We start from the raw sequence: 11901 nt of genomic DNA, 5'->3' as shown, positions 1-11901 counted from the left end.
AGGCCCTTGTAGATAATTTTTCTCCTTGAGACTTTGTTTGCTAGAATACCCTCAAGACACCCTAGGATGTGTCATACTAGTATCTTTTGACCCATGGACTAAGGCCTAGTCAAGAGTACCTTGTGGTGTGATAACTCATTGGCTACCATTTATTCCAAGGTGACCCTTGATGCCATGCAACCGTTCTTTCAGTACTATCATCATGTTTTGCCAATACAAAGGGAATGGGCACAAAAATCTCCAAGTTGAGTTCAAGTACCAAATCGAAATAAAAAAAAAAAAAGTTTGCAAAAATTGCATCAATGAAAAGAGGAGCAAAAATAGACTCCTATGCTTCAATAAAAGTAACCTTGCTACAAAATGGGGTTACTTTGAAAAATGCTCAAAAATGCAAAGATTGAAAAATTGCCAAGTACCAAAAATGTCAAAGAAATGGCAAGAAAATTATTCTCAAATGTCAAATACCACAAGAAATTGGGGGGAAAACAAATCAAAAAGCAAACTACAAATGTGAAACTCAAAACATCTTGATCCCTTATATCCATTGATATCATTTTTGTTGCATGATGGAGAGGGGACGACCCTTCCCCTTGTGTAGGCAAGAGGGGGAATTCCGCGATCCTACAGTGTTTCTAACACCATGGGGAGCATACTCTTGACAAAAGCATTTAGCGATTGAGGACAAAAGTACCCTAGTTTGAGACAACTTGGAGGTGATTTGTTGGTATCCTTTTAGACTTAGTAGTTTGGAGAAATAATATCTATGATGGAGTGTGTACCCTTAAATTGGTTCCCTTGTAGATGATTTCCGCCACTTAGATGAGGAAAGTGGCTATTCTTTTGTAGATGCATCCATTACTTGTTTTGTGTTCTTAATGCTTCGATGTATCGCCATTTTGGCAAGCCCCACCCTGCCTTGAAAGAAGGCATCTTACCTCATAGATGTCTTGTTGTGAGTTGAAGGGCGGAGTGAGACCCACTAATTGTCTCACATCGGTTATATTATTAAGATAGTTTAAATAAAGGTCTAGTTCTAGTCACTTCTTTACTCTGGATGAGTAAAGTTTTGGTTTGGGGATGTTTGATGTGACTCTTAATTGCGCACATTTAGTCACCTAATTAAACCTATTCTGCATACTAATATAGCATTTCATGGCCATTTTATCCGTCAAATCCTTTCTATTTTGCTTTCCTAGTGCATTTTATATGTCTTATAGGAAAGGAGATAATTAGGCAGAATTCCCGTCTCTCGCGCATATTCGGAAGCTTGTTGACGATCTTGTATGGACTAGTATGTAGAGAAGGTAAGAACGATGACCAAACAAGTAAGAACAAAGAGTATATAGAAGGGCTATAAGCTTAAAAGCAAGGAATTAGAATCCTGTCCCAGGATCCGTGCGTCCCAAGCTTATGGACGAGCATTTCAGCATGAAATCCGAGCGTCCCTGCCTAGGATCCGCACGTCTTAGCAAAGAATACGGGCATCCCGATGCCTATTCCGAGCGGATCCCCTCACAGGACAAACCGTGCTTCAAGCCAATCCGCGCGGATTTTCTTGGGAGTTGCTACATGATCCGCGCATTTCCCTCGGGACTTACCAAGCTCTATTCAATACTTACGCATTATTATTTACTAATCTACCCTTGCTTAACCTAATTATGTACCACTATATATACTCCATTGTCTTACCTAGCTAATTACCAAGTTCCCTTAGATTAAATCAATCTCTTTATTGCTTATTTGTTCACTCTTTTATCATGTTTACACTTGTTGTGATGATTGACACCATTGATAACATGTTTTCCATGATAATAAGTGAGTAGTTACTTAACTAGGATTAGTGGAGGATTAGGGGAGTTAATCATGGGATAGATTTATGCTTAATGAGTTCATATGAATGCTTGCTTATTGTTCTTCAACTTATGCACATATCATGTTTGATGAAATGCTAGACTATGAATCCTTGCATTTTTTGCCCATCTCTTATCTATTCAAGAAGGCTTGTAAGATATAAACCAACTCAAGCCTTGTTAGACCTTGCATAGAGTTGAATAGGGGAAACCCAAGTCGACTTGTAGGTGTTGTAATGTCTTAACCGACTCGCTCCCGAGATGTAAGTTTCCCTAGGAATTAGTTTATCATGCATGTAGTCTAATAGGAAGAATTAAGTCGACTTGTAGGTGTTGTAAAGTCACAAATGACTTGGCTCTGGGACCCAAATCTTCTTATGAACTATATGACATGAACTAACTTAAATCCAATAATAATAAATTGCTTGCATCTATATAACTCATTTATGCTATCTTACCATGATTCCCCTATGATCGCATGACATCCTAGTATCCCTTTAATATTTGTTTATATCTTTATTTACTTTATTGATTTCATTAGTTTAGAATGTTCAAAACAAATCAATTGTGACAACCCTAAGTGCAACTACAATTAGATTGAACAATTTGAGTACCCCCGTCCCGTGGATCGACCCCAACTTGCTTGCTATGCTAATAGTTGGGTATAAATGTGTTTAAGGGCGTACAACGACGCGCCCATCAATAGCGTTATTGAGAGACCTCTCGCACGATAAAGAGAGAGGGTTACATAAATTCTATTTTCCATGTTATGTCTCCCACTAATTTAGTAGGAGACGGTCTCTCACGAGACCTAATGAATTTATTTATATGTATTCCATGCTCTTTTAAAGGGCCGAATTTTAAGGTTTTGAATAGGGCCCTATTATTTCCCAAACGGCTCTGGGACTGGGAGTACTTCATATTTTTCTTTAATAATTAGAAAAACACAAATTCTCATTTGTGACTATTAGGAGATTGGGCCTATACTAGGCCCGGCTACCATTAGGGTTTGCCTTAATGAAACCCTAACCCTAATGGCTACCTTGAGAAGACTTTTGAAAGAAGATCAAGAATTCAATATCAAAGAAGATGAAGATTGACGATTTATTTTAATATTTTTCTTTGTATTTATCCAATTGTAAAGTTCGTAATACGTATTGCCTTTACGATTGTGGAGGGTATTAGGAGATTGAGCCTATACTAGGCCCGACTACCATTAGGGTTTGCCATATTAGGGTTAGGGTTTCATTAAGTTGGGAGGTATTATAAATACCTCACCATATCGATGTAAAATAACAACTATCAATAATACAATTCCCTTATTATGAAATACTCTCCCCTCTATAATCTTATCAGTGACGGACGCTATCCGTTACAAGTGTTGAAGACAGATCGAATAGTACCACTTTATAACAAAATGGGTCGAATACACTAAAGCAAGTGGGTATTGTGTATTGTTTGTTTGTTTATAGGGACTATATGGGAGTAATATATTATATTGAGTAGGGTACAAAGCATTAAATAGGTACATGAAAAACACCACCACATCACATTATTTTTTAAAGTGCCTCTCTAACACTACACCAATGCTCCAATTTTCAAATATTTGTTTTTCATATTCTTCTAAAATCTACCTCTAAAATTCTGCAAAAAATTTTACATGTATATGAAGACCTGTCAAACGGGTCAAACGGACGGGTTACGGGTTCGGTCATTTCGGGTTCGGTTAAAATACGGGTCAGGTCTATTTCGGGTTTGAAAAATACGGGTTTATACAGGTTTAGGGTTAGAACGGGTCAGATTAGCGCCTTTTTAAAAAAAATTATTTTCTTTAATTCTACTTATAAACACATAATCATTCTTAAATTTTTATTATTATATATTTTAATATATGATACTAGTAAAATTAAACATTTTTTGCTTAATATTTTCAATATCACACCGTTATACGAACAGGTTAATACGGGTTGCGGGCCGGTTTCGGGTAAAAAAATGGGTTGATCAACATCTTTTTCTGTCATTTTTTAAAACTTCTTTTATATCGTAATTCCTACCATTTGTACGTTTTTTCTCTTCTTGCTCATCTTAGTCAACTTAATTGTCACCATTCTCGTTATCATCATCTCGTCATCGTCATCATCACACTAACTCGCTAAGTACGACAGTCAACTCAAATAAGATGACAATGATTTCGTGGCATGTGAGCCGAGGTGATGAGGTGGAAGTGCTGACGTGGAGTGCGGTTCCACGTAATACGATGAAAGTGACGGTGTGGCACACACTTCGAAGTGAAGATGTGGCATGTGATCGAGGTGATGACGTGGCAGTGCCGATATGGAATGCGGTTCGATTTAACACAGTGAAAGTAATGGTGTGACACACACTTCAAGGTGATGACGTGGCATGTCGCCTGAAATAATGACATGGCAGTGCTGACGTAGAATACGGATCGACGTAATATGGTGAAAGTGACGGCGTGGCACACACTTTGATGTGATGACTAGGCATATGGTTCAAGGGGATGACGTGGCATTCCGTATATATGAATATCTTTCCTTAAAATTTTATAAATCAATATCTATTTGACATTATCAATTTTAAGGAAGATATTGCCTTGACCCATGGTCAACCCGTTACGGGTCGGGTTTTTACCCACTATTTACGGGTCAAAACAGGTTCGGGTATTCTTCGGGTTCGGATTGAAAAAACCGGGTTATTTACGGGTCGGGTTACGGTAGGTTTTCGGGTCGGGTCAGATTTTGACAGGTCTATGTATATGGGACTATGAGAGTATGTATGTAAAATGTTATCATCTTAATCAGAAGATATAACAATACTATTTAGAATGTTACCATATTACTCATTATATGTAACCATTGTATTATATGTTTATATGTTCATTTAGAATTGAAAGAATCTTAATCTGGTAACATGTAAGAATATAAATGGCGACTTGGAATTATGTGTATAATATGTTACCATGTTGGTCAGAACATGTAACCATTTTACAATATAATATGTTTGATTTGATTTGAAATGATTCTTAAATAATGGCATATATGAATATAAATGGTGACATGAGAGTTTGTGTATAAAATGTTACCATCTTAGACAATATATGAAACCATCATACAAAATGTTTTACAAAATGTAACTATATTAGCCAATGTATGTAACCATTGTTAAGTTACCATGTTAGTCAGATTATATAAACATTTTACAATATGTTTGATTTGATTTGAAAAGATGTTGAAATAATGATAAATTCTACAGTTTTTTTTTGTAAATAGATGAAAACATGAATTTTGTATTTTCAAAATAAGATGAAAGAAGGTGTGATGAATGATGAATGATAAATGGATGATGATACTGACATAGCTAAGAAACTAAGCAAATCAAACATTGTTGTCGCCTCTTTTTTCATGGGGAACTTCCCCTTATTTTATTCAATTTGTGTATTGTCAAATCACAAAAAAATGAATTGGCTTTATCTATATTATTACCACAAATTCTTGTTTCAGACCGTCACTATCCGTCTTAAGCTTAAGACGGATAGTGGCCTCTCACACAAATGCAAGTGGGAGGCAAGTGGGTGGGAAATGGATATACCCACTTGCCTCCCACTTGCATTTGTGTGAGAGGCCACTATCCGTTTTAAGCTTAAGACGGATAGTGACGGTCTTAAGCAAGACGGACTGTATTATTACAATTTGGTATGAAATCGACCCCGTCTCTTTCTTGTGACGGATAGTGCATGTCACAAGGGAGACTAATTGTTTTGAAAAAGTAGTAAGACTAACCTTAAAATTTTTACCGTGAATACTAATTAAAATGACGAAATTTTAACGGGACCACTCTAAAAGATGTAACAAAAAATGATTAGCCTAAAAGTCAAAAACAATTATATTTTGCCCATGATTTGGTCCGTAGGTTCAATTAGGACCAAGTTGCTTAAATACTCATTTAATTAATCCTAAATATATTCATAACCACAAGATCGATCAAATCAAGGTATTCCTTAATGACTAATTAAGGATATTATTATATTAACTATAGTAATTAGTAGGTCCACAATGCATGGCAACTATGACACATCCATCATGTATTGCTTTAAGATTGGCTAACCCAAAATTGAAAATAATAAATTTAGGGTAGCCACAAATTCACGGAGCAAATAAATTGGGCCACGGGAATTCTAAGCATCATACCTTTACTAGTTGTGGTGTGGATCCCATCAAAGAATCTTGCAGCCCATTTAAAAGGGTAGCCTTGGTATATTATGCATAAATCCCGTGGATTAGTCTATTGTTCCCGTGAATTTATGTGTACCCTAAATTTAATAATTGGAATTTAAAAATGTTACTCCTTTCATCCCGGATATTTGTTTACTTATTTCATTTGCGTTGTTTAAGTTAATTGTTTGTCTTTCTATTTTAAAAATGTCTTTGATGGACAATTGGATCATTCACACTTAATTTGGTCACTTTTCATCTAATAATTGGCTCCCTTTTCTTTCTTTGATCTTTGTACCAAAATTAAAGACAAACAAATGATTTGAACTGTAAATACATACTCCCTCCAATTTCCTATTATCTTCTCTCTTTCCTTTTTCACACAAGTTTGTTTATCTTCTCTCTTTCCTTTTTTGGTAAGTTTCATTCATTTTTTATTAATTTCTCTCTCCTAAAAAATCAACAACTCTCATTACTTTATCTATTCTTTATTCATTATTCATTCTTTATTATTTTCTCTCCCCTATAAATTTCACAACTTACAATACTTTATTCTACTTTATTCTTTCTTTTTTCTCCTTTCTTAATTTTTGTGCCCAAAAGAAAGGAAAGATAAAAAAGAAAATTGGAGGGAGTAATAATTATTGAGGCGGTCCATTACACTAATCATTTGGGGACAAATCATAATTAGGTGGGGTTGAATCTTAAAACCTAATTAACTAAATTAAAATTAATGATTGAACCACCTATCATGTGGACTTGTATATCCTGTCATTCCTGCTTTTAGTAAATCCCACCAATGTCGTTCCATGAATTGATTTACTATTTCTTCCTTTTATTTTACCATTTTCCCCTTGAGTATGAGCCCTCTATCGAGGTTATTTTAGTCATTATAGGTAATCATAAACTTAATGGTTTAAATAAAGGAAAATGATAAATACAACTCATTGGGTTGTATTTAAGCATTTAATACCCTTCTAAATTTGGTATTAATTTAAAAATTAGAGAGTAAAGTACACATAAATCAATGCAATTAATGCATGCATTAACTATTTATTTCCTCTTTTAGTTGTTTAAATACAACCCATTGGGTTGTATTTATCATAACCCATAAATAAAATACTTGTATTTTTATACCTGTCCGTACATCACACGTGCAATCCAAATGGCCACTTGTATTTGAGTGTTTTTAATTTTACTCAAATGAAGGTGAGAAGCTCCTAAATAATTTTTTTTTTTTTTGGTAACGAGGGAACCCGCAGCCGCTATTTTTGGTGCGCACTGGGTAAACCCGCGGGTGTACGTGATAGCCTGCAAGTCACGTATACCAGGTAAACCACCCGAGGGTGACAGGCTCGAAGTCTATTAGGCATGGACTCAGCCAAGCTCCTAAATAATTTAGTTATCACTTATCATGGCAAAAGTAAAAGTAATTACTCTTGAATTTAAATTTGATGTTGGAAGTGATTAATAGATCTGGGGTTTCTATCTTAACTACGCGTACTTATCATAAAACGGATATTTGTTGTAACTTTTGTTTTTTTGGTGAAGAGAAGAAGGTATTACAACCCAAACAAAAACGAAAGTAAAGAAAGCAACAAAAGCAAAACAAGAACGTCTACACTACTACGAAAGCTAGGAAGAATAAAAAGGCACAATCCGAGGCCAAGAGACACCTCCAATGTCTTGCTCCATCAAGCAGAAAAGTTGATCCGACACATTCGAGAGCTCATACGATACCAACTGAACATCTTGGCTAACCCCCCGATTAACTAACCAATCCGCGCACGAATTAGTCTCTCGATAAATACGATGAAGTTCAATTTTCCACGGGTTGTCCCGGACAAAGGCCTGACAGATTTGTATCATATGCGAGTGGGCTGTTGGAACTTCAAAAGTCGAGTCCATAAGAGATCGAACCGCCTTAGAATCTATTTGAATGATTAAATGAGTAACTTGGAGCTCCAGCGCCATAATAAGGCCCCGTCGAAGAGCCATAATCTCACCCCGAGTCACTGTTTCCAAGCCAAGCTTTTCCGAGAAAGCTTTAATGAGCTGACCAGAGGCATCACGGATCAAACAACCAGCCCCCGACAATCCCGGATTCCCTTTGGATGCCCCATCAATGTTAAGGACCACCCACCCCGCAAGAGGTGCTATACATTGCACGAAAATTTCATGTCGTCGTTGTTCCCTAGCCTTCACACACACATCCGTCGATTCCTTAGCATTTTTTACCTCCCAAATACGCTCCATGAGAAAAGAAGACGGGTTTGACGCAATATCTTCCACACGATTAAACACCCGGCAATTACGCCAATGCCACAGCCACCAAACTACTACCGAAAAAGTCGACGGCCACCCATCTAAACAATCTTCCTTCCCTCATGATAAATTTTCAGAAACTCAGCTTTGAACAGTGGTCGGGTAAAAAAAAGACTGGGAATTAGAAAAATGAAAAAGAACCCAAACCTTCCTAGCTTCCGGACAGTCACGCAGCAAGTGTATCGTCGTTTCTTTAATCCCGTTGCACACACCTCAACACGGGTCCTCAGCAAGCCTTCACTTCACTCTGTTAGAATTAGACATAATTTTGTCATGGAGAAGTAATCACAAGAAAATACGGATTCGTTGAGGAGCCCAAGTCTTCCACGGTAATTTCCAACACGGTTCTACTTCCTCCACCGTGTCATTCCTTAAGATTTTAATGGCCGACTTAATAGACAATAAACCTGACGAAGACGCTGCCTAATAAATTGTATCAACATTGTCATCTCCAAATGACTACTTTATAGGATGCAATCGTTTGAAGAACTTTCGAAGATAAATAATCCGCAAATAATTCCCATCGCCAGCCTAGAGATGGATCCCACATTTCTTCCACTGACACGCCTGCCATGGGAGCAGCAATCGGAATGGGTGTAAGGGTTTCAAGGGGTACATTCAGAGCCCAAGCATGTTTCCAGAAGAGCGTTTATTTCCCATTACCAATTGACGCGCTTAGACCCGATTTCAGCGCGATAAAACTCTCAACGATTTCATTCCAAACATTAGAACTTAACGGTTTAGGCTTCAACGTGTCAACGTCGCATCTACCTTTGCAATACTTGTGATGTAAGACTCTAGCCCAAAGAGCATTAGGCTCCGAAAGAAGACGCCAACCTAACTTGGCCATGAATGCAGTATTTACTTGACGCATCGAGCGCAATCCAAGGCCACCATTGTCCTTCTCCTTAGTAACCATATCCCAAGACACAAGGCTTAGTGCCTGATTGTCTTGATCGCCTCCCCACAGAAACCGCCTGGATTTTTTGTCAAGTTCATCACACAAAGAACAAGGCAATCTAGTCGTCTACATAGCATAAGACGGAATTGATGAGCGGGTCGATTGGACTAAAGTCGCACGGCCTGCCAGCGAGAGATTTTTGGACTTCCACCCCGAAAAGCGTTTGTCCACTTTTTGAGCAATGAACTCGAAAGTTTCTCTTGTCACCCGGCCATTTAGAGTGGGCATTCCCAAGTACATGCCCAAATCATCCGTATTCGCTATTTGCAGTTCGTTAGTGATATTCGAAACATCCTCTCCATCGACATTAGGTGAGAAATAGACCTTAGACTTTGCCCTACTCACCCGCTGCCCCGATGCCTGGCAGAAAGCATTCAACACGCGGTTACTTAATTGAGCTTGGTTAATCGTTGCCTCGCCAAAAAGAATAATATCATCAGCAAAGAACAAGTGCGTTAAGGTTGGGCCTCCTCGACAGATCTGAAAACCCTTCCATTGCCCCCCTCCACTATACTCTTCAATTAATTGACTTAATTTTTCCATACATATCGTAAATATGTACGGTGAAAGGGGGTTACCTTGACGAATACCACGTGTGGGGGCAAAGGGGTCAGTCCTCTCATCATTCCATAACACATTCAAGGTCGAAGATTTGATGCATTGCATGATAGTTCGAACCATCCGAGATTGAATTCCCATATCACGCAAAGTGTGAGTTGGATGAACGGCCACTCCAACATCATAAGGCTTTTCAAGATCAAGTTTGAGAGCCATGAAACCCGTTCTCCCTTTTCTACCACGCATGGAATGCAATGCCTCCTGAACAATAATGATGTTATCCGTAATTTGGCGCTCAGGAACAAAACTACACTGCATGGGATTAATCAGAATAGGGAGTACTGGCTTTAGACGGTTAACAATCATCTTCGTGATGAGCTTGTAGGCGACATTACACAATCCAATAGGTCGAAACTGTGATACTGTATGTGGATGATCAACCTTTGAAATAAGTGAGATAAAAGTCTCACCCAAGCCTTCTGGGAAAATGCCATTATGCAGCACATCAAAGATCATTTTGCAAAGACTCGGAGAGATCGTTTCCCACTGAGATTGGTAGAATAACGCTTGAAAACCATCAGGTCCAGGAGCCTTAAAAGGAGACATATGATTGAGAACACATTGGACGTCAGCTACCACGTAGTTACGATCTAACTTTTCACTTTCTTGGCTAGTTAAAGCCGGGAAAAGGCCAAGCGTTAAACCCTCGAGGTTTATAGGTGAGTTGGGCCCGCAAAAAGATTTTGAAAAAATTCGATCACCAAATTCTTAATGACACCAGCATCCAAATCCAATTAGCCGACGCATCTTGCACCCTCAATCCTATTTTGCTTTCATCGAATAATCGTACTCAAATGGAACAGGCGTGTATTTCTATCTCCATCGCAAATAGCCTCTATACGGAATTTTAGAAACCATAATAATTCCTCTTCCCGTAAGACTTCATCTAATTGCTTTTTCAATTTTAGTTCCATCTTGAATAAATAATTTGGACCCCTGTTCGAAAGTCTTTGTTGAATTCCAAATAATCTTCTTTCAAGACTCCTTTTCCTCGCGAAAATATTATGAAACGTATTCATGTTCCATTCCTGAAGAAGGTTTGCAAAGTTATGAATAAAAGGGAAAAGAGGTTGTTCGTTAGACCAATTAGAATCCACAAATTCCGAGAAACGAGCATGACACATCCACGCAGCTTGGAAACGAAAAGGTCGGAGGACCTTGGGGATTGGCGCAAAACCAGTCGTACTTATAATTAGGGGGCAGTGGTCCAACTTATTTTGCATAAGGTGACGTAAAGAACCTTCTGCAAACATCGTGCGCCATTCCGAATTACACATTGCCCGGTCCAACCTAGCCCATTGGCGAGTAGTTGCAGTTAATCCTCGAGACCAGGTATGATCAGGTCTTGAATAGTCGAGGTCGATCCAGTTATTATTCTCGCACCAAGTATTAAATTTGTTACATCTTCGCCGCATCCCATCACTAATCCCATTTCGTTCATGGATGTAACGAGTGTCATTAAAAGCCCCCATGGCCAACCACGGCCTATCATGGGTTCGGGCAAAAGACTCAAGCTCCCGCCACAACTCTTCTTTCTTAGTAGCATCCGGGCTTGCATACACAACCAAATAATACCATGGGATTTCTCGAACACGGGATATCTCAGTCGTAATATGTTGAGAGTGGTGAATAATAGGAGTGACAGTGACTTCCTCTGGATGTCAGAACAGCCAGATTCCGCCACTAAAACCCTCTGCTTCCACTCTAGTTTTCCCCTAAAAATTGATTTTGTCGCATACCCTTTGTGCGACAGCACCACTAATGTGGGTTTCAACTAAAGCCACCACATGAGGTGTATTGATTCTAATAAATTCTTTAAGCATGGATAGAAAGGCATTAGTGCCTGCACCTTAAACGTTCCAAGTCATCGGCCTCAAAGCTGATCGACGAGTTAGTTGATTTGGGAATCGATCCA

The 11901-nt window shown here is 38.3% G+C and overlaps 1 protein-coding gene across 1 annotated transcript; it reads right to left on the bottom strand.

Moving 5' to 3' along the window:
* Nucleotides 1–7717: 7717 nt before the first annotated feature.
* LOC141639890 (uncharacterized) lies at nt 7718–11458 on the bottom strand. The gene is made up of 4 exons (XM_074448873.1): nt 10842–11458; nt 9607–10596; nt 9071–9384; nt 7718–8367 (listed from the first exon to the last, which is right to left on the bottom strand). The coding sequence occupies exons 1-4, from the start codon at nt 11456–11458 to the stop codon at nt 7718–7720; spliced, it is 2571 nt and encodes an 856-aa protein (XP_074304974.1).
* Nucleotides 11459–11901: the final 443 nt, after the last annotated feature.

This window comes from Silene latifolia, unplaced genomic scaffold (assembly GCF_048544455.1).
Source record: "Silene latifolia isolate original U9 population unplaced genomic scaffold, ASM4854445v1 scaffold_575, whole genome shotgun sequence".
Taxonomy (NCBI): Eukaryota; Viridiplantae; Streptophyta; class Magnoliopsida; order Caryophyllales; family Caryophyllaceae; genus Silene; species Silene latifolia.
Note: the sequence above shows the minus strand (reverse complement) of the source record. Positions and strands in the feature narration are given on the sequence as shown.

What these genes read in the sequence shown, in the direction of transcription:
- LOC141639890 (XM_074448873.1), bottom strand. Translation starts at nt 11,458, where the DNA reads ATGGGGGCTTTTAATGACACTCGTTACATCCATGAACGAAATGGGATT. An exon ending in CGGGAAGAGGAATTATTATG is followed by an intron (nt 10,597 to 10,841) that starts GTTTCTAAAATT and finishes GGCTTTAACTAG; the next exon opens with CCAAGAAAGTGAAAAGTTAG. An exon ending in AATACGGATGATTTGGGCAT is followed by an intron (nt 9,385 to 9,606) that starts GTACTTGGGAAT and finishes CAAAAAATCCAG; the next exon opens with GCGGTTTCTGTGGGGAGGCG.